Genomic DNA, 19,920 nt, shown 5'->3' with positions numbered 1-19,920 from the left:
CATCATTTGCAGAGGGAAAAAAAACATTGTCAAGGACTTAAATGTATAATCTTTGTAAAGGGATCTTCATAACAAGTCTTTAAATTCACCTGCCAAACTGAACCGACACTGCAGCCTCAATAAGAGTTAAATAAGCTTCTCCTCGTGCTGGATTCTCAACGACAATGAGCTTCATCATCGGTGCACGTGATCACTTCTACAGAAAAACAGTCTGATGTTACCGTTCTTATGACTCCTGGTGTTTAATCTTAATCTAAATCTTAATTAGACAGACAAATATAAAAGATAAAATATTGAATTAAGCTGCACAGTTGAGCAAATAATGACAAACAAATTAGACAAATTCAGCTGCAGATTTTCTCAAGATACTGGCCGTTAACTGGCGTCACGTTCTTTAACACAGAAACTTAAAAACTTAAAAAAAAATGTATCATTTCCAAAATATTCAACATTCCTTGCACGTTTATTACCGTGTTAAAATGATATGAAAACTTCTTCCATAACACACTTTTCCAGCCTTTGACTATAGTTCCACAAACTTCAAAATGTTCAGCTCCACTCAGAATTTCTGAATATTTCATACATTCCAAAATCGGCTTTTTTTTCAAAGACAATTTCTCAGTCAAACGAGTTAAAACGCACTTCAGACACACAAGCTTTCCACTGCTTACTGCTTCCACATAATTCAACAAATAAACTTCAAAACGTTCACTAAAAGTGGAACTTTCATCCTTCAATTCAGCTGTTTAATGACTTTCAGATCTGTCATAGTTACAGTATTCAGCCCACAGATTTTTTTTTACATTGGTGTGTATTGCGTGGAAGGTTCACAGCTACAGCGAGCGACATCACACACAAGTGTGGAGAGAGTTTGTTCAACTCTTTAAACGATTCCTTCAGCTCAGGCAGAAGGCAGCAGCAGCCTCACCGTCATCTCCTCAGAAATTGCCTTCTCTGGTTAAATATGTTCTAGATAAGACGATCCTTCTTTTGTACATCGTGAATAATGAGGGGAAATCAGCGTCTGTAGAAAGGTTTTAATGTTCCAGTACAAATAAGTTACCAAAGACCTGTGAATATTCAAGTGGCTAGTGCAACTCTGCTACCACCTGCTGGTTATCTCAGGACATGACTTGGCTGGAAATATTTACACAACACTCTCACATGGTATATTTTAAAAAGGAAGCAAATGTAGAATATAAGAACTTAAGCAAAAGTGAGACCTCTGTAAGGGGGTCATTCCAAACAAGAAATCCATAGTCTTTGTGAAAATGGGTCAGAATAGTCCGTGTGGCTTCACATGATTCCCTGCGGTTGTCCTTTTCCTGTGATCTTCTTGGAACACTCCAGCAAAGCATTGTGGATATCTTTGGCGCAGGAGATCTGAGACTTGATCATGCCGAGGTACTGGGCGTAAGACATGGACTCCGTCTGCACCGTGTCAGGCTTGGTGGCCGTCGGTACCAGGTTGGGTGAATGTTTGGCGCTGTCGATGCTTTGGGAAAGACATTCATATGCCAGCCGCTGCGCACACACACACACACACACACACACACACACACAGGAGATACAGTCTTTGTGTCATTAATTGTAACACTGAAACTCAAACTCAAATTATAAATCTAACCATATTTATTTATACTCATACCGTTCTAGAACCTGTTTGTTTAAAATATTCTGTTTCAATCTGTATATACGGCCATATTTATCGTTGTATCACTTTGTAGCCTCTTTTTCACCTACTTATATTTGTATATAATCTCATATCTATACGGCCATATTTTACGTTTCATTATAACCGTATATGACTTCTGCATTTCGTTACCTTGTACCTGTGGCATGTAATGACATTAAAGTTGTCGAAAGGTATATAAATATAAATTAACAAATAAAAAATGAATATGTGAATGTCTCTGTCCAATCAAAGGACAATAGTGCTTACTAAATGTGCACTGTATGAAAGTGTTTTCCCAGTATGTATGCCGCACAAAGTATAGCCTGATTATGCCATTTATTTTTGTGATAAATGTTTTATTGGAAGTCTAAACTCTTACCAAACACAGCTCCAGTTGATCACAGAGGGCATAAAACTCCTCTAAGCTTTTGTCAAAGCGCTGCACAGAGCCATCACTGCTTTTACTGAAACAAAAGAAACAGACAAAAGAAGCTTCAAAAATGAAAGGAAAAAAGGGAGAGGAAAAAGCTGGTTCAACCAACTACAAGACCCATGATCATTTACTCTTAGAGATACCCATTTGTCCAGATGTTTTACTTTTTCCTTCCGTCTCATAGTATAAACCCAACATATAAGGTGAAAATCTATCAAAACTTACTTCTTTATCCTGCAGCTGTACCATCCTAATGGTGACTAAAGAGCATAGCTTCCATTTGTAATCCACCAGAGCTACAAATATTCCTATTTATTTATGAATTAATTTTTGCATCATGATTACGTTTTATGTTGTAATAAAATATACTGTATATGGTTAAGCATCAAAACAAACACTTTGTTTTGAAATTATGTAAAATATCGCCACAAACGTACGATATATCGCAATGCCACACTACTGTTGTTTTGTCCCACACAGCTGAAATTTTTTTCCCCACTTTATTGGCCTCTCCTTACCAGACTTGAAGCTCATGTGGCCCCCAGGTCACTTGAGCTTGAGACCCCTGCACTAAACCCTCTTTGTGGACCAGGACTAAGCAGCATTGATGTAAAGGTGTCCCCAAACCAGGCTACTCACATGCCGTTGTCAATTGCCGTGTTATGGGCCAAATTCAGGGATGCGATCTTCATTACATTCTGAAAATGAAAGTGTAACATGAGAAACCGTTGCCAAACCAACATTAAATGTTACTCAGTGTGGACACACAGAGAAGACAGCAGTGTTTGGCCGGAAGCAGCATCGTTTACCTGCAGACTCTCCTTTAGCTGAGGAATGAGCATCTTAAATCTGTGAACCGGGTCAAAGTCTTGCTGTTGATTCAACTGCTGCTGTTGTTGTTGTTGTTGTAGTGACGGCTGCTGTAATCCAGGCTGAGACATCGGCCCACCGGGCTGCTGCTGCTGCTGCTGAGACGCCATCTTGTCCGACACTGACGCGACTTCTTCTTCTTCTTCTTTTTTTGAGGTTTTATTGCTGTTGGCAAACAACGATTTAATGCATTACCGCCACCATCTGGTATGGAGTGTGGATCAATATGTTAGCAATTCTACTACTGCTAAAGAAAAAAACATATCAAATACATATGTACAAATGTGTGTATGAATAAATATATGTATGTATATACATATATACATATATAAACATAATTTTTCACTCTTTTTGTGTGTCTACATATATATATATTTATTCATATGAATAAATATATGTATATATACATATGTATATATATATGTATATGTACATATTTTGTCACTCTTTTTGTGTGTCTACATATATAAATATATAAATATACATATATATTTATTCATACACACACACACACACACACATATATATATATATTACATATATATGTTTTTTTTCTTTAGCAGTAGTATAATTCATCAGACGGGCCGGCTCGGTGGTCGGAATGAGGCTGGACCCTCTGGTGACAGTGGCAGAGAGAAAAACACTTGACAAACTGCTGAGCATCCTGGACAATGCCAGCCACCCTCTGCACACTGTCATCAGCAGCCAGAGGAGCCCCAGAAGCCTCAGCAACAGGCTGCTCCTCCCAAAGTACAGGACCAACAGGCTGGGGGACTCGTTTGTCCCCCGGGCAATCAAACTGTACAACTCCTCATTGGGGGAGAGGAGGGCAAACAAAACAAACAGTACAAACTAAACAAACAACTGTCCATAATCACAACTCACAGAAATGTGCAATAACCACAACAAAAACTCATAATAACATGTGCAATAAAACCATAAAATCATAAACAATAAAACCTTGGGCAATATGGGGTAACTGTGTATGTATACATGTATATGTATATAGACAGTATATATGTATATGTATATATATGTATGTATGTGGTGTTTGGTACCTGGGGTGTTTCTCTTTCCGGTCTCCTGTAAAGTGTGATTCTAATTTTAAAAGTGCTGTGTGTGGATGTTGGAGCTTTTAATTTCCCCGAGGGAACCTCCCAAAGGGATTAATAAAGTCGTCTGTCTGTCTGAATTGTTAACATTTTGATCCACACTCCTTACCAGATGTATATATATATATTATCTCAATCAACTTTGTGGTTTAACGAAATCTTATGTCACAGTAAGAATATTTAGATCAAACTTTATTTTAAAGTCACTTCACTATTGGAGCATCATTTCTCTTTCTCTTCGATATCGCCGACGCACTACCGGAAGACAATGTAATATCCGGGGCGGTGTTTTTCAAAATAAAAGCGCCTTTTCAAATCTTGAAATAAAGGTTTTAAAGTTTATTTTTAAAAGCACATTTATTTGGAGCACATCAGGAGCACAGTGACTGGATGCACCTTTAATCCAATCCAACTGTTTTTGTAAAGCACTTTAAAACAACCACAATGGACCAAAGTACTGTACAGAATAATAAATAAAAGACACAATAGATAAAAAGCATAGAAGCACAGCTTGAAAAAATAAAATACATACAACAAAAAATAAATGAAATGGAAATAACATCAACAAACAGGAATAGGCCTGTCTAATGTGCAATGGTAGATCATTCCACATTTCACCTGCCTTTGATCCTATTATCAGACATTGTATTTATTGTTAGATGATTTCTATGACATATGTGTCAACATTTTCGTTTGTTCGTTTGGTAATTGACTATTAATTAATACATGCTTTCGATTTGTCTCCTTTGATTTTAACGGCGTAACCTGAGCCTGTTGACCGAGTTGTTTCTCGGTGTTTCTTTTTTCCGTGGGTCCTTGAAGGCAGCAGCAGAGGAGGGAGGGCCTTGCAGCCGCTGTTCCCTGGCAGAAACCCCGTAGTTGAGCACAGCAGCGCCATTCGGTAACTGCAACAGTATCCAAAATGGCAGGAGCTGATGGAGACGACTCTCTCTACCCTATTGCTGTTCTCATTGACGAACTGCGAAATGAAGATGTCCAGGTAACAACTCTAGTTTCGCATTTAATCGCCGTTTAATGTTGTGCAGTACATTTTAGCGTATTTTCTATGTATGAACGCTAACTAGCAAACCTGCAAGCTAGCGTTCCCTGCCCCGGCCTATCTGGATTTGTATGCCGGGCGCACCCTGTCCCAAATAGCTGTTTTTTGATTTTAGTGTTGCGCTTAATGTATATTATTTTATGGGGTTAGAACTTGTAATAACTAAAATACGAACGTAATATAGTGAGTGGGTGAGACGAGTCAAGACTATGGTGTTTTAGTTTAGCCGCTAGCGTCAGTGTGCAAGCTAATTCGCCACCTTAGCAATCACAACAACAGGACGCTCAAGGCCGCAGTGGATGCATTTCTCTATTAACCGTTCGCTCTTTCACTTAGGCTATTCACGCACATCAATGTAATCCAGTAGCATTTTAAACGCTGTTTAACACTAGCCAGCCACCTATAACGAAGACAGATACGCGCTACAACAGAGTCAGGGGTCACGTTTGACATTAAATTGACCTGGAGCAGTGAAGTCTACCAGGTGCTATTAAAAGTGGCAGAGTCATTGCCTCACGTAAAATATTGTTTTCTCCTTTGATAATTCTCACAATAATAGAAATGTAACACTATTTACGTATTGTAGGTGCTTTTCATCACGTTGAATGATAATGTCTTACATTGTCCTATCACTATTGTAATAACTTCTCAAACATTTCACAGTAATCTAAAATGTTTTTGTTAGATTATTTTACTTGCCAGGCATCGGAAGGTAATTTTATGTTCCCCCTGTCAAAATAGTTGCATTCAGAGGGCAGTTGTCAAACAATGCTGATATGTAATTCATTAAGTTACCTGACACCATAAAGTATTTTAACAATTAAAAAACAAAATGTCTAGACTTAAGCTGTTTGCACAAAAGAAATGGTGTACAACGTGTCATCTTGTTTGCATAATTTGCGATTTTGAAAATGTTTTATGGATGTGACGAGCCATCATCTCATAAGATTCATATTCTTAGTCAAATATTGACTTATTGTAGAGAGGTTTTGATTTTATGTTGGTTACATGTTTTATGTTTATTACTTGTTGGCTTTTTGTTTGGATGAACATATTTCTGCTGAAACATGTTTTGTTACCCCCCAAAAACCTGCTTTCTAATAACTTCTACTTGGGCTAACGGAATGTGATGGTAATTATTAAACAAATTATGATTTGCCTAAATGTGGTTAACATTTTGTCTGCAGTTACGACTGAACAGCATTAAGAAGCTGTCCACAATTGCTCTGGCCCTTGGAGTAGAGAGGACTCGTACTGAACTCCTTCCCTTTCTCACAGGTAATAATATCAATCAAGTTACTCACTAAACCCATGACATGTCACAAGGACACCTCAGTGACCACAGTGTCATTTTCAATAAAGATTGTTGCATAGAGACAGGTTGAATGTGACCAGTTATATGCTTTAAATCAACTTACAATGCTGCATTTCCAGAACTTATTACACTATTTTTTTTTTTATTTTATTTTTTTTTTTAATTCATGCCTTTTGTCATCTATTAGACACCATCTACGATGAAGATGAAGTACTCTTGGCATTGGCTGAGCAGCTTGGCAATTTCACTATGTTGGTGGGAGGACCGGAATATGTCCACTGTCTCCTGGTAAGTTTGATGATATCTAAATAAGAAGAATTAATGTGCTTATTTAAGGACATATTTGTGTACTCTAGTAGAAATAGGAAACCTTGCAAGTCACTTGACAAGTCAGTGTTGCTGACATGATAGACTGTCATTTTTATTGTGATGACTATTTTGTGCTTATCAGAATATCTAAGGTCATTTCCCCCTTAAGTAAACATAATGCTTTTCATTACTGTTACATTCCCCAGTGATAAAAATTAAATTGAACTACACTTTTAAATAATATTACAGTATTAAGATCTATCAGAATGTATGTATGTCGTAATACTAAAAGTAAACCTTTGGTAACTTTATCCACCCCTTCTTAATACACAGCCTCCTCTGGAGAGCCTAGCCACTGTGGAAGAAACAGTAGTCAGAGACAAAGCTGTGGAGTCACTGCGGAAGATCTCTGAGGAGCACTCTCCAGTTGACCTGGAGGTCCACTTTGAACCCTTGGTCAAGCGGCTGGCCAGTGGTGACTGGTTCACTTCTCGCACATCTGCTTGTGGCCTGTTTAGTGTCTGTTATCCTCGTGTGTCCAGCACTGTCAAGGCTGAGATTCGCCAGTAAGTGGCTTGAATTCTTTCTTGTAGTAATCACATGGTGTTTGGTGTTAGGCATGCTATTTAATGTAGATCTGTGGTGATTACTGAAGTCTTCTAACATGGTTTGGTTCTGTTCTTTTTCACCAGGCATTTTCGCACCTTGTGTTCAGATGACACACCTATGGTTCGTCGTGCTGCAGCATCAAAGCTGGGGGAGTTTGCTAAAGTCCTAGAGCTTGATTATGTAAAAAGTGATATTATTTCCCTCTTCACTGCTCTGGCTTCTGATGAGCAGGTATGACCGAGTTGTATTAATCCCTTTCAATCATAAACACTGTTGCTATAAAACCCAGAGACAGCCAAACTGGTTGATTACCTCTCTCAATTAGGACTCCGTGCGGCTGTTGGCAGTGGAGGCTTGTGTGAGCATTGCCACACTGCTGCCTCAGGATGACCTGGAGACTCTAGTGATGCCAACCTTGCGCCAAGCTGCAGAGGACAAGTCCTGGAGGGTTCGCTACATGGTTGCGGACAAGTTCTCTGAAGTAAGCAGCTGACTTATTTTCCCTTCTTGACCTCCTTTGTTGTTAAATATGAGCAACAAGTTCTGTTTAATGTTCTCTTCTACCTGCCCACTTTCAAAGCATCATGAAGTCCAATGTCTTAAACTGCAACTTTTCTGCTATAACCTAAACAATATAATAACAATAAAACCATGTTTGGCCCAACATAGTGTTACTTGTATACTGATTGTGGAATTGTGGCATGATATTAACTGCCATATTTCCTGTACGTAGAGACAGTTTGTGACTGAAGGCATCCTGTTTAAGTGTTTATTGTAACTGGAATAAACCCACAGACTTAAAAAAACAACACATTAATCATGTCAATCTTTCTCACATGTAGTGTCAAAGACCTGTCCATTTCGTCTTTTATTGCTGTTTACTATGCATGGGTAATCTCATATTTTGTTTTCTGATCATAGCTCCAGAAAGCAGTGGGGCCAGAGATCACCAAGAATGATTTGGTCCCAGCCTTCCAGAACCTTCTGAAGGACTGTGAAGCTGAGGTCCGTGCTGCTGCTGCTAACAAGGTCAAAGGTTAGTACACAAGTACATATGATTTACTTTACATAAATTAAGTTGTTTCAAGTTGTCTTTTGGGTTTCATAATCTATTGAGAACAACTTTTTGTTTTTGTCAGAATTTTGCGAGAACCTTCCAGAGGATAGTCGTGAGCAAATCATCATGACTCACATTCTGCCCTGTGTCAAGGTAAAAAAAAAAACTTCACTTCTCAGTTTGGAATTTTTTTTGCCTCTGAGTTATTTAGCATGGAAACTGTTTGAGATACACTACACTATCTTTTTATAGTATTCCCCAAAACATTTGTTATTGTGACATCCTCTTGAATTAAAGTTTGTTTGCAACCTATGTCTTGCAAGTAGGGCTGATGTGGCACCTGTTAAGCTACCAGTGCAGTTGCCATTGTTGTCTGAATCGGTCTGGATACAAGGCGACATCGTCTGTGGTTGTCCCAGTGGCTGTAATCCACGGATTTGCTCTATGTGGTCTTGTTTCTTACTGCAGTGTTTCATTTTTGTGGTTACGATGGCAGCCCTACTTAGAGGTTAGGTGGCAAGCTCACATTTTAATAGCATTGGGAGTAGGGAACAGGTTGAAGAGAGCCTGGAAAGGTGGAGGTATGCACTAGGAAGAGGAGGAGTGAAAGTTAGCAAAAACAAAACAAAATTCCATAGATGTTGAAGATGGAGCTGCCATGCAGGAGGGAAATAGGAAGACCACAGAAGGTTCATGGATGTTGTGAAGGACATGGGGACAATTGGTGTAACCGAAGAGGACACAAGAGATGGGGCAAGATTGAGGCAGGTGATCCACTGTGGCAACCTCCTAAATTTGTTTGAATAAAGCTTTGGCTGCATCATACGTGAAATGAAAATTCAATGATGCACTTCCGGAAATATTGAAGCCTCCCCTACAGTTGCAGCAACTTAATCCATAGAAAGCACTGGCCAGCTCTGTGGCTTGTTAAAAATCAAATTGACCAGATTTTTTTTGTTTACCAACCATTGGCAAAAAGGATTATAATACTCTGATTTCTGTGTTGCAGTGTTCTGCATGTTCTGTGAGGTGTTTGCAAAAACCTTTGGGTAGGACCTGCTGTGCCGGTTAGAGTTTGAACAGCAGGTGGCACTGTTGTATTTTGTTCTACTGCAATCTGAGTAGACCATACTCATTTAGAAATGCTTACATCATTGATGGTTAGATTCATCATGGCCATGGTAATGGCAGTGCAGATTTCTGAATCAATTGAATAGTGTTTTTGTTTTGATTTATAAAGACATGTCAGTATTTTTTTTTAATTCTAAAGGCTTCTATTTGCTGTTGGTTTGTTCAGTTATTAATGGTGGTTATTTTATGCCATTTCTTATGTTCGCATCATATCTGAACTCCACTTACTGTCGATAACTGTTATGATTGTCTGCATTCAAATGAAGTCGACTTTGCTGTGTATTTACATTAAACTTTATTATACCCTCCTCCTTTGTGGATTTGGGTGAATTATGTGACCTATGACAGTCGTTTACAAATGTTCTGTCTCAGCTGTTTATTTGTGCTGATCTCTTTGTCTTGTCTGTGTCCTGTCCCTGACCAGGAACTTGTTTCAGACACCAACCAACATGTGAAATCAGCACTGGCCTCGGTCATTATGGGCCTGTCAACCATCCTGGGCAAGGACAACACAATAGAGCACTTACTGCCTCTCTTCCTGGCTCAGCTCAAGGACGAGGTAAAGGAAATGCAGACTTGCAATCATGGACCCAGTTTTTTTTCTTATATGTTCTACAGCTGGCAATTGTGTTTAACTTCTTAAATTATCAACATATCTGAGACCTACAAAGCCATTTTGTCGCCACTAACGGATGAACCTGTTTGCCAACTGGCTGGGTAGGAGGATGATTAATGCCACTGGCAACCCGACTGAGACCTTACAATTATAAGACTGAATAGCTGCCTCGAGACTGAGACGTAACAGTCAGCTGGACGCTGAATATATGTTATGTCTTCAAGCATATTTATAGTTGTAAATGTAGTTGTTTACTGGTTACAATTGGTTAAACAGGGCAACTTTTCTGCTTGTAAACAAATGTTAAGCGTCATCTTTCATTTGTCTGCTTTACACATTCTTGACTATCGCTATTAGACATGCCTTTTTAATTGTTTGTCACTATGGTCTGAGTTTTTAGTTGGTAAATGTCCTTGTACATTCTTACTCATGCTTAATGGTCCCTTCTAGAACAAAGATAACCTAATCACATCTAGTCAAATGAGTATGAAGCAAACATCACGTTCGTTTGCCCATTAATGTGTTTGTAAAGTTAGATGCAATGGTGTGTAAATATTTTAAAAGGCTTGAGGCTGTCGGATCCTCCTTAGTTCTATTCAAAGTTGACCCAGTGTCTCGCAGCAAATTCAAGATAAAAATGTCTTATGAGATTACTGTCCAGACTTGGCTTTGACTTTCAAATTTCTGTAATTCAAGGTGCATCTGTCTGAGGATGGTTTTAAATGGAGCTTGTAGGAGAACATTCATCCATGAGCCTGATTTACTTGAAGCTCAGTTTAAGGCTGCTGCTCTTGGATTTTGGTTGATGTACTTAAAGGGTAACATACCCCATAAAGAGTTTTGCTCAACGGCAGTTAACATCCTGTCCAAACGTTTATTTTGAATGAAAATCTGGGTTACTTGGCTCTAGATAAAACTGCATGGAAGTCAGTTTTGTTTCATGGCTGAGGATTGTTAATTTTAGAGAGAATAAACAATAGTGCTGTAATTATTTGAATTTGATACAAGGATTTATAAGATATTGTCATTTTGCAGAATGTCATGTTACTGTAATCATAGTAACTTCTAATGCAACAAATTAATAACAAATTGATTAATGGAGAGAATGATCATCAAATGATTTGCTTATGAAATGAATCCTAAATTTTGGCCCTTATAACTTAATCTTCATTTTCTTTCACAGTGCCCTGAGGTGCGTCTCAACATCATCTCTAATCTAGATTGTGTTAATGAAGTGATTGGCATCCGTCAGCTCTCCCAGTCTCTGCTGCCGGCCATTGTGGAACTGGCAGAGGATGCAAAGTGGAGGGTCCGCCTCGCCATCATAGAGTATATGCCCCTGTTGGCAGGACAGCTGGTGAGTCATGAGTCTAGGAAGACAGCTGAAATTATTATAAAATACAGTAAACATTTTTGTAATTAGTACCATGTGCACACCCAGGAATCTGTGCAATGTTCACAGGGTTCATCAGGTCCCATTTTAACAGTAGACATCCAGGAAATTACTCTAATTAGCGTCTTTGTTTCCTCAGGGAGTGGAATTCTTTGACGAGAAGCTCAACACTCTTTGTATGGCCTGGCTTATTGACCATGGTAAGTTCAGCCGCTAACAAATGAAGTATATTGATTGCATGTGCTGCAATGCCACGTGGTTGCTCAAAGGGGAAGGAAGAATTTTTGGACAATGATTATTGATAAACAAATTCAACCACAGAACAAACACTCCTTCTTTCAGTAGCTCCACCCTCCACATTCAAGTATGCAGTGGGCATGTTATCAGAGTCCACCTTTCAGGTTGTCGCCTCATTCTTTCATACGCAGGGGAATGTTTATATTACCTTCTTTGAGATGTACTGGCTGAATTACCTGCATGGTTTATTTATACATGGCTCCTAGAAAGATTATTGCTAGCGCATACTTCCAGTGCAGAGAATCCATTGGTGATGTTTGGGTTGTACGACTTTCTTTCCTTGTATATGTGTGTGTGTGTTCAAATGTTGTCCGTATCACATTCAGATTCTCCTATGCTCCTTGTTCTTGAGAATAGACTTCTAACCTACATTTTTCTAATAGCAAAACAGACCGTAATAATTGATCTTTGGTTAAAGTTTCACTGTCTATCTGTCGCATGCAAAAAACATAACCCTTTATGTATCCACTTAAATTAAAGGCAATTTAGGTTCACTTGAATTAATTTTTTTCAGCACAGCTTCTATTGTGAAATATTTGCTGAACAGCCCTATGCTCAGCTTCATTCTTTACAGTCTAGGCATTTAGTTGAGCACAGAGTCATAATTAACTGAATATTGTTATGGCAATTTCAAAGGCAAACCCTGTGCAAAACATAGCAGCTACTCAACAAGAGACTTGTGGCAGACACGTTCTGTGTGTAAACAGAGGTGTGGCAGACATAGTGTCACAGACTGCACACACATGTGGCGATCTGAGTGCTAAAATGTGAATTGTGACAATTTGACAGCCTAGAAAAATGTAAGGGATTGTCTTCTCTGTAATTCTGCGCATGAAAAAAAAACTCAATTCTCTAGTACAATGTCTGGATTAGTGTCACAGTTGGATAGTTACTGCTTCACCTCACCATACTTTCTGAATGTATAACTTAGCCTACATGTGTTCTCCTTATTTTTAAAGAAGACACCCTCAATGCTGTGTGTTTATAATACAGTTTAAAAACTGCAGATTGACCCTTTGAGTTCATATTTGAGCAGGTCATGTTAAAATGCTGGAAGAGCTTTGTTTTCAATGCTCTCAACTAAATTTTCAGGGCTCTGGAGTGCGACCAAAAATCTTAAGTGTGCTTCAGTTTTTGCTGAACTAACTATTTTTCCCGTACATTGATCAATCTGTGGCGACAGGATCTGCACTGACTGTCACAAATTGATTTGGTCTTTTTTTACCCAATCATCTCTCTCTCTCAAAGGCATGTACAAACTAACAGCTGATTTGTGTCCTTTCTCTCCACACAGCGCATGTAGCCGAAAAACATGATAACATGAATAACAATTATCATGGTATTTCTTAACACTAACACTTAGCTTGCCAGCCTCCCTCTTTATTGGTAAACACAGATATGGCACAGTATCAACATTACCTCCCTATATTTGTGCTTCTATTGAAGACACACATTTCACCTTATTCTTGTTGAATGGTGAATGACAGAAGGGCAACTCTTAAAATTGTGGCACTGAAGGTGACACATTGAAAAATATGAGTGTACCTCAGTTTTGTGCTGGTGCACATAAATGAAAAAGTTAGTCTTGATTTTATAATCTAGAGCAAAGTCTTCTGCAAAGATTTTTCACTCCGTGTGTATCATTCTCAACCTCGCTAACATCTACTTATCCGTTTAGAGAAATGCACTCATTTTTGAGGACAAAGGCCCAGCTGGGTTACATCATTGGAATGTTGCTGGTGTGAGTTTCTGTTCAGATGTGTGTATCTGAGATAAAGGCTGCACCACCCTTACATAAGCATGTCAAAGAGAGACAGAACTATAGAAATCAGACCAGAATCTTCTCAATCTATTTCATTTTATATATTTTTTTTTTAACCTTATAAGTTTGGTATTCAGTTTTGAGCTTTCATTCAAGCGGCAATAATAGTTAGTGATGAATGAAATTGAGATATAACTAAAAGTTTCACGTCATCTTTACAATGTATTTTAAACACTTTTTGTTGTTTTTTATCACGTTTTGCAGTCACAGGTTTCAGTAGTTGTTAATAATGTTGCATCTGTAATCTTCCAGTGTACGCCATCCGTGAGGCAGCCACCTGTAATCTGACCAAACTGGTGGAGAAGTTTGGAGCTGAGTGGGCTCAGAACACCATTGTGCCCAAAGTACTGGGCATGGCCAACGACCCCAATTACCTCCACAGAATGACCACTCTGTTCTGCATCAATGTGAGTCAACAGCCAACCTTCCCATAACACGCCCTTCTGGCTACTTCCTGAATGTTGTTATTCAGGAAGAATGTTGTTATCCTTTAAATCATTGAACGATAATCCCTCTAGATAGACATGGGTAATTGAAAGTGCTTGTGCAAAAAAGAAGTTAAGTGGATATCTAGGTAAATGTCTCCCGCCATTGGTGTGCCCTTGTTTGTTACAACGCCACCTACTGTTTCACTTTTTCATGCCCTGTATTGCTTGATGTACATAGACTAGGCCTACATAAACATCGAGTCGTAATTACTTACGGTGTTGTGAACACTGCCCACTGTCTCACTCTGCTGTTGACGTGAGATTCCATGGAGAACAATTAGCGAGTAATGTTAAGCAAGAGAGAACTAATTATGTGATGCCTGGGAAATGAAAATTTCTCTGAGATCTCTGGCTCACTAAAGAAAATTACAGACAGTAATTACAGTGTTGCCCAAGTTCCGAAAGACAATAATTGTCCAGAGCGTGCTGCAAATCCATAAAAGTGGACACCATGGGTGAAGCGACTCTTACAAGTTGCCCTTTGATTTTAAGCTGTGAGCACATTCAGTCCTTGAATTTGAGGGAATAGGTCCTGAAAAGTCCTTGAATTTGATGTCAAGCAAGGTATGGGAAGCCTGTGTTCACTATTGACACCCATATTAACTGGCTGTGTTGTCTCAGGCTTTGTCTCAGGCATGTGGCCAGGACATCACCACTAAGCAGATGCTGCCAGTCGTCCTCAAGATGTCCAATGACCAGGTGGCCAATGTCCGCTTCAACGTGGCCAAGTCTCTTCAGAAGATTGGCCCCTACCTTGACAGCAAGTACGTGGCTTCTCTCATTGTAGCAGCAGATGTTGTCTCTGCTCGATAAATACTCGTAATAATGGTGATTATCACTTTGGCCACAGTCGTGCAGCCTGACCTCACACTTTGCTCCTCTGTCTTTGTCCCCAAGTGCCCTTCAAGCAGAGGTGAAGCCAGTACTGGAGAAGCTGGCCACAGACACAGACATGGATGTCAAGTACTTTGCCCAGGAAGCCATCAGTGGTGAGCTTTTCTCTCATCTGCCACTAAATATGAACTGTAAAATACCACACGCATCACATCTAATGTGTTTTTCTAAATATTTCTATTCTCTTTTATGCAGTTCTGGCCCTGTCATAATCAACCCACCACAGCTGAACCAGACGACCACCCAAACGACAACAACGCAAACACTTTTACAAGATATTTATTGATGTTCAGGAACAACTGATAAATGTATAGAGAAAGCTGTTAGCAATTGTTTTAACCGTAATCCTCCTTTTTTCTTTTTTTTTTTTTACTGTTCAATGGTAGTCCATGTCCAAGCATAACGCAGGCTTCTTTGTTAACCTTCCTGTTTGCTTTAAGTGGATGCTTTAACAAAGGCAGAGTATGATGAATTGACTTAGTGGTGCATGCTGACCAATGTGCTGCTGTACTAGCTAGACATCGCTAACCAGAGCCCGTCTCACATTCCTCCCTTTTCCCATCTTTGGCCACTGTTGTACTTCTGCCACAGTCCTTAACAGCTAACCACATGTCCACATTCGCCATCTCGCACCTTGGGCTGCGCTCTTGCTCTCTCTGTGCTGCTGCACTTCCCTCCCAGTGCTAGACACAAACTTAGAAAAGCAGATGGAGCAACAAGCTGTTTATTTTGCTAAGCTTCCTCCAGTATCAACCCTCTCTCCTCCGAGACACTGGTGTGGCTCTTCAGAAAACTAACTGAAAGGTCTGAGCTCGTCTTTTTCCACCAGACTAAACCTAAATGTCCTAAATGCCACACAGGGTTTTTCTGTACAAAGTCATGACAAACATTAATGGGGTGGGGGTGTCAATTACTGCATGTAATCTCTCAATGATTGTATGTGCTAATCAATCATATCCAGTGTCCATCCCAGCTTCTACCTGACTATTCTGCCCTTCTCCTCAGACAATTGTCCAGAGTTAAAGACCAGCTCAGTTTAAGTGTTACTCGTAATTATCCTCTCAGATCCTTGGTGATTTAGTTGATGTAAAAGGGTGGAAAGTAGTCGTCGCTTTTTTCTGCAATATCTTCTCAGCATTGCTCTTAATCTTTGTGCCAATGACTTTAATTAGCAGTGGTGTTTTCTTTTAGTTTGCAAGGGTAAACATTTTTTTACCTGTCCTGCTCTGTAAAAAAAAAAAGGAAGAAAAAAAACAATGTTATTCCGCGAGGGACGCTTTATTACTCGGACGTTAATAGAACAGTAAAACTAATTTGACTACAGCTATCAGAGACTTGGGGATTAAAACCATGGCATTGTTTGTTCTAGAGCCGCCCAGTTCTCCTGTACATCCATGTCAAATCCTCCACTGTCCATGAGATTTTAAAAGCATATGGTCAGCAAACATTACTACTTTTGCTCACAAATCTCTGCACAGTGGAGAACAAGTGCATGCTTTCAAAGAAAGAGGGATCAGGGACTTGGTGCATGTGTACTAATGCTGCATCTCGTTTTATTATGGGGTTGGGAACTGGGGTGGTTATGGGCCGGTTGAATAAATGTAATGTCTGTGTTGATAAAAGAAACTTCTCTCCCTGATGCCCCCCCCCCCCCCCCCCCCATTTTGTTCTCTTGAATAAACCTTGATTGTTGATTGTTCTGTATCACAAAGACTGTGCTTTTATTTTTATTTTGAATTCTCTCCACAGTTGAGATGCTGTACTACTGTATCTTGATCTGAATAAAGTAACTCAAAGGAATGAGAGTAGCCTCTTTTTATAATTAGCCTCTGCTTAAATACATAAAAGCCTCTCGACAGTGTAATTACCCATTTACTAAACAGGAAATGGTCCTATTAAAACAGCCACTTAATTAGAACTGTTTTAATGAATATGAGTCATTGATATATCCAGATCCTGCAAACACTAGACACTTAGAGTCCATGTTGGCGAAGCAACAAAAAAGCGAGGTGTGACTAAAATAGATCATTGCCTATAGTTAAAAGTTTACGATTGGGTTTATGTTTTTTAGAACCGTTAACAAAATGTCTATTTCCAGATGGGTTGCGGAAATGACTAGAGTTAAACTACAGCTGTAATAAGAAGTGAAGTTTGTATCCATACACTGAAAAGTGTTTTAGGAAGCTGAACGAGTCAGTTCACATCATTTATTCATTTATGATCAGTTAAAGTGGGGGGGGGGTGGGTCTTAGTCATCATGGTCATAGTCGTGTGTTAAAGTCTGCTGATGGTTCTCCTTGAGGATTCATCTTGGCTTTCCTCGTGTTCATGTTCTCAGTCTTGGGGATGATGTGTTTTTAGAAAACCTGGCGTTTGTTAGAATGTAAGAAAAAGCTTGAATGTTTCTCACTGGACTGTGAGTGATGTTCACAATCAAAGAAGGACTAATTATGTCCTCTGTGATTGCTGTGAAACACTGGATGTTCATTTCTCTTTGGAACAATTTTATTTAAAGGACCAGTGTGTAAGATTTAGATACAATTATTTTCACTTGGCATAACTTGAAGATAAAAATAACCACCTGGTTGTATGAATTGTTGACTGGACCTTTTTCATTTATACCTGCAGCCCCACCATTTTGGGCCACCATGTTTTCACAATACTCCAGGTCCGCTGGTTTCCCCCTACACGCCAATAACATGCAGAGGTTAGTTGGACACTCTTAATTAATGATAGGTCTCTGTGTGTAGGGCCTGTGATGCCCCGTGTCAGCTGAGATTGGCCCCAGCTCAGTGTTGCCAGACCTCAAGAGAGAAACAAGTGACGTCTCTCTCTATCTAAATAAAAAAAAAAAACAACTTCAGCACTATGACCACAAGAGGGACTTAAACTAGCTTTTAACATTTATTTAACTTCATAAAACAGACAGACATTTACAAATCAATTTTAAACTGTGGTACCAAGTACATTATATACACAGTAAATCTCTGATAATTGAACTTTGCACACACACATAAATATCACTCGGAATCCACAAATGTATTATTGCGTATGTGTCTTTATCTTTGCCTTTTTTATTTTGGTTCCAAAACTATAAAACCTTTTTCACTTTAAATATCTCTCAGACAAGTGTCAGAAACTGTCAGGTTTGAGGAGAATCTACAGGTAAATGGCAACATAAGTCTGCGGCGATAAAGTAGTTTGTCCTCTGACAAACAAACGACTGCCTTTAAATAACATATCGAAAAAATATCTGCTTGATAACAGATGAAGCTGGGAACTACCAATACATGACAACTGTTCTCCAGCTCCCCCCATGACCCTAAACTACACATCCCTTGATTCATGCTGCTCACTGAAACCTACACTGGCTCACCAACAAATTTGAAATGGAAGCGTGAGGTGAGGGAAGTTCTGCTGCATCATGCAACTTCACCAGTATATGTCGCTAAAATTCACAGACTGCTCCTTTAAGACGCCACCTACGACCTCAGGGAAATGTGGGATTGATTCCTCATGTTTGTTTTTTTTAGTTTTGTCGGCTGTGACCTGGTAGGAAGCTGCTGTGGAGATGAAAGCGTGGGTGCTGTGGAATCACGCAGAGCAGAGCAGAGCAGAGCAGGTTCTGCAGCTGACACCTGAGAGACACAGAGAGAGAGAGAGAGAGAGAGCTGCAAAACAAGGGCTGGGCCCCGAGTTTGAAGGGATGAAAAAACACGTTCACTTTCATCTTTTTAAATAACAAAGTTTTCAAGGTCACAGCATTAACACTGCTTTACTCGTTTTTGCCACATGCAGCAGGTTTTAGAAACACTGTTGCTTTTGTTGATTCCGGCATGAGCAATCAACAGCGAGGATTAGGGCAGTAAATCACATTGGCAGAGATCTTTATGAGAATCTCAAGCCTCCATTTTTAATCTCCTCAAATCTCCCATTAGCCCTTCCTCAGAGCTGTGCGCCCTCCCAATCCTCTGCCCAGCCCTTTGACTGGTTTCCCTCCCCACCACAGCACATTATACACATACACTGACGTGTAGAATGCACAGGATGATATGAGCTTGTTGCTGTGTGTCAGCATCTTTGTGCTGCTGTGGGACCATCCTCGGAGTTCATTCAACAGCAGCACTATCAAAGCTGCGTGAGCTTTAGAGCTTGTATTCTAGATCAAGTGATTAGCTGCTTTGTCTGTAAGACGGTGAAATATGCCGCTGGGGGGGTTTGTCAAACCTCAAAGTGACAGTGTCCTCAAAAGGAATTCTATTTTTCACTTTTAAGAGGCTGAAATTCCACTTTGAAATCCACGTTGTTTTGATTTAAAACACTTTAACGAATCGATAAATAACCACTTTATTAGGTACACCTGTTCAACTCTTCACATTCGTCTTCAACTGCTTTGTCCTCCACATGAGGGTCAAGATCCCAACATAGAGACAATCAACTGGACTGTGGTAGTGTAACAGGGTCAGTTACTGCAGCATATTTGTAACGTACTGCAATTTATTACACACCTGATATTCATTTTAAAACCTGCTGCATTTTAAGTTGCCTTTTGAGGCGCCCACCTGGTATTTAAGAGTGTGTCTGGTCCTTACCTCTGGGAGTCTACCTTTGGAGACTGCCTCCAAAAGATATTCATCACATGGCGATTCTTCACAACACTGCACCGGTTACAGGAGGAAACCAGAGAACCCGGATAAAACCCACACGCGCATGGGGAGAACATGCAAACTCCACGCAGAAAGACCCTTGTCCCATCCAGGTTCGAGAACCCAGGTCTGCTTGCTGCAAAGGTAAGTGTGCTGACCACTACACTAGCCGCGTGGCCCCTGTTCAACTCCT

General features: G+C 39.7%; 2 protein-coding genes across 2 annotated transcripts; one reads left to right on the top strand and one right to left on the bottom strand.

The window, feature by feature from the left end:
- Window positions 1–1,022: 1,022 nt before the first annotated feature.
- On the bottom strand, window positions 1,023–3,125 carry med29 (mediator complex subunit 29). The gene is made up of 4 exons (XM_058634131.1): window positions 2,918–3,125; window positions 2,748–2,806; window positions 2,055–2,139; window positions 1,023–1,524 (listed from the first exon to the last, which is right to left on the bottom strand). Exons 1-4 carry the CDS (start codon window positions 3,086–3,088, stop codon window positions 1,297–1,299), a joined length of 543 nt encoding a protein of 180 aa, XP_058490114.1. The 5' UTR covers window positions 3,089–3,125; the 3' UTR covers window positions 1,023–1,296.
- A 1,805-nt stretch (window positions 3,126–4,930) lies between these two features.
- Window positions 4,931–16,881, top strand: ppp2r1bb (protein phosphatase 2, regulatory subunit A, beta b). Its single transcript, XM_058634336.1, has 15 exons — window positions 4,931–5,090; window positions 6,338–6,428; window positions 6,653–6,753; window positions 7,108–7,340; window positions 7,467–7,614; window positions 7,709–7,864; window positions 8,305–8,419; window positions 8,523–8,593; window positions 9,996–10,130; window positions 11,371–11,544; window positions 11,720–11,780; window positions 13,952–14,106; window positions 14,809–14,951; window positions 15,085–15,176; window positions 15,277–16,881. The coding sequence occupies exons 1-15, from the start codon at window positions 5,013–5,015 to the stop codon at window positions 15,291–15,293; spliced, it is 1,770 nt and encodes a 589-aa protein (XP_058490319.1). The 5' UTR covers window positions 4,931–5,012; the 3' UTR covers window positions 15,294–16,881.
- The last annotated feature ends 3,039 nt before the right edge of the window (window positions 16,882–19,920 follow it).

Source organism: Solea solea, chromosome 7, assembly GCF_958295425.1.
Source record: "Solea solea chromosome 7, fSolSol10.1, whole genome shotgun sequence".
In the NCBI taxonomy this organism is placed as follows: Eukaryota; Metazoa; Chordata; class Actinopteri; order Pleuronectiformes; family Soleidae; genus Solea; species Solea solea.
This window is presented reverse-complemented; position numbering and strand designations above follow the sequence as displayed.

Coding starts and splice junctions, on each gene's coding strand:
- med29 (XM_058634131.1), bottom strand. CDS start 3,088: ATGGCGTCTCAGCAGCAGCAGCAGCAGCCCGGTGGGCCGATGTCTCAG. Junction 2,807..2,917: donor AGCTAAAGGAGAGTCTGCAG/GTAAACGATGCT, acceptor TTTCATTTTCAG/AATGTAATGAAGATCGCATC. Junction 2,140..2,747: donor ACGGCAATTGACAACGGCAT/GTGAGTAGCCTG, acceptor CTTTTGTTTCAG/TAAAAGCAGTGATGGCTCTG.
- ppp2r1bb (XM_058634336.1), top strand. CDS start 5,013: ATGGCAGGAGCTGATGGAGACGACTCTCTCTACCCTATTGCTGTTCTC. Junction 6,754..7,107: donor AATATGTCCACTGTCTCCTG/GTAAGTTTGATG, acceptor CTTAATACACAG/CCTCCTCTGGAGAGCCTAGC. Junction 8,420..8,522: donor TGCTGCTAACAAGGTCAAAG/GTTAGTACACAA, acceptor TGTTTTTGTCAG/AATTTTGCGAGAACCTTCCA.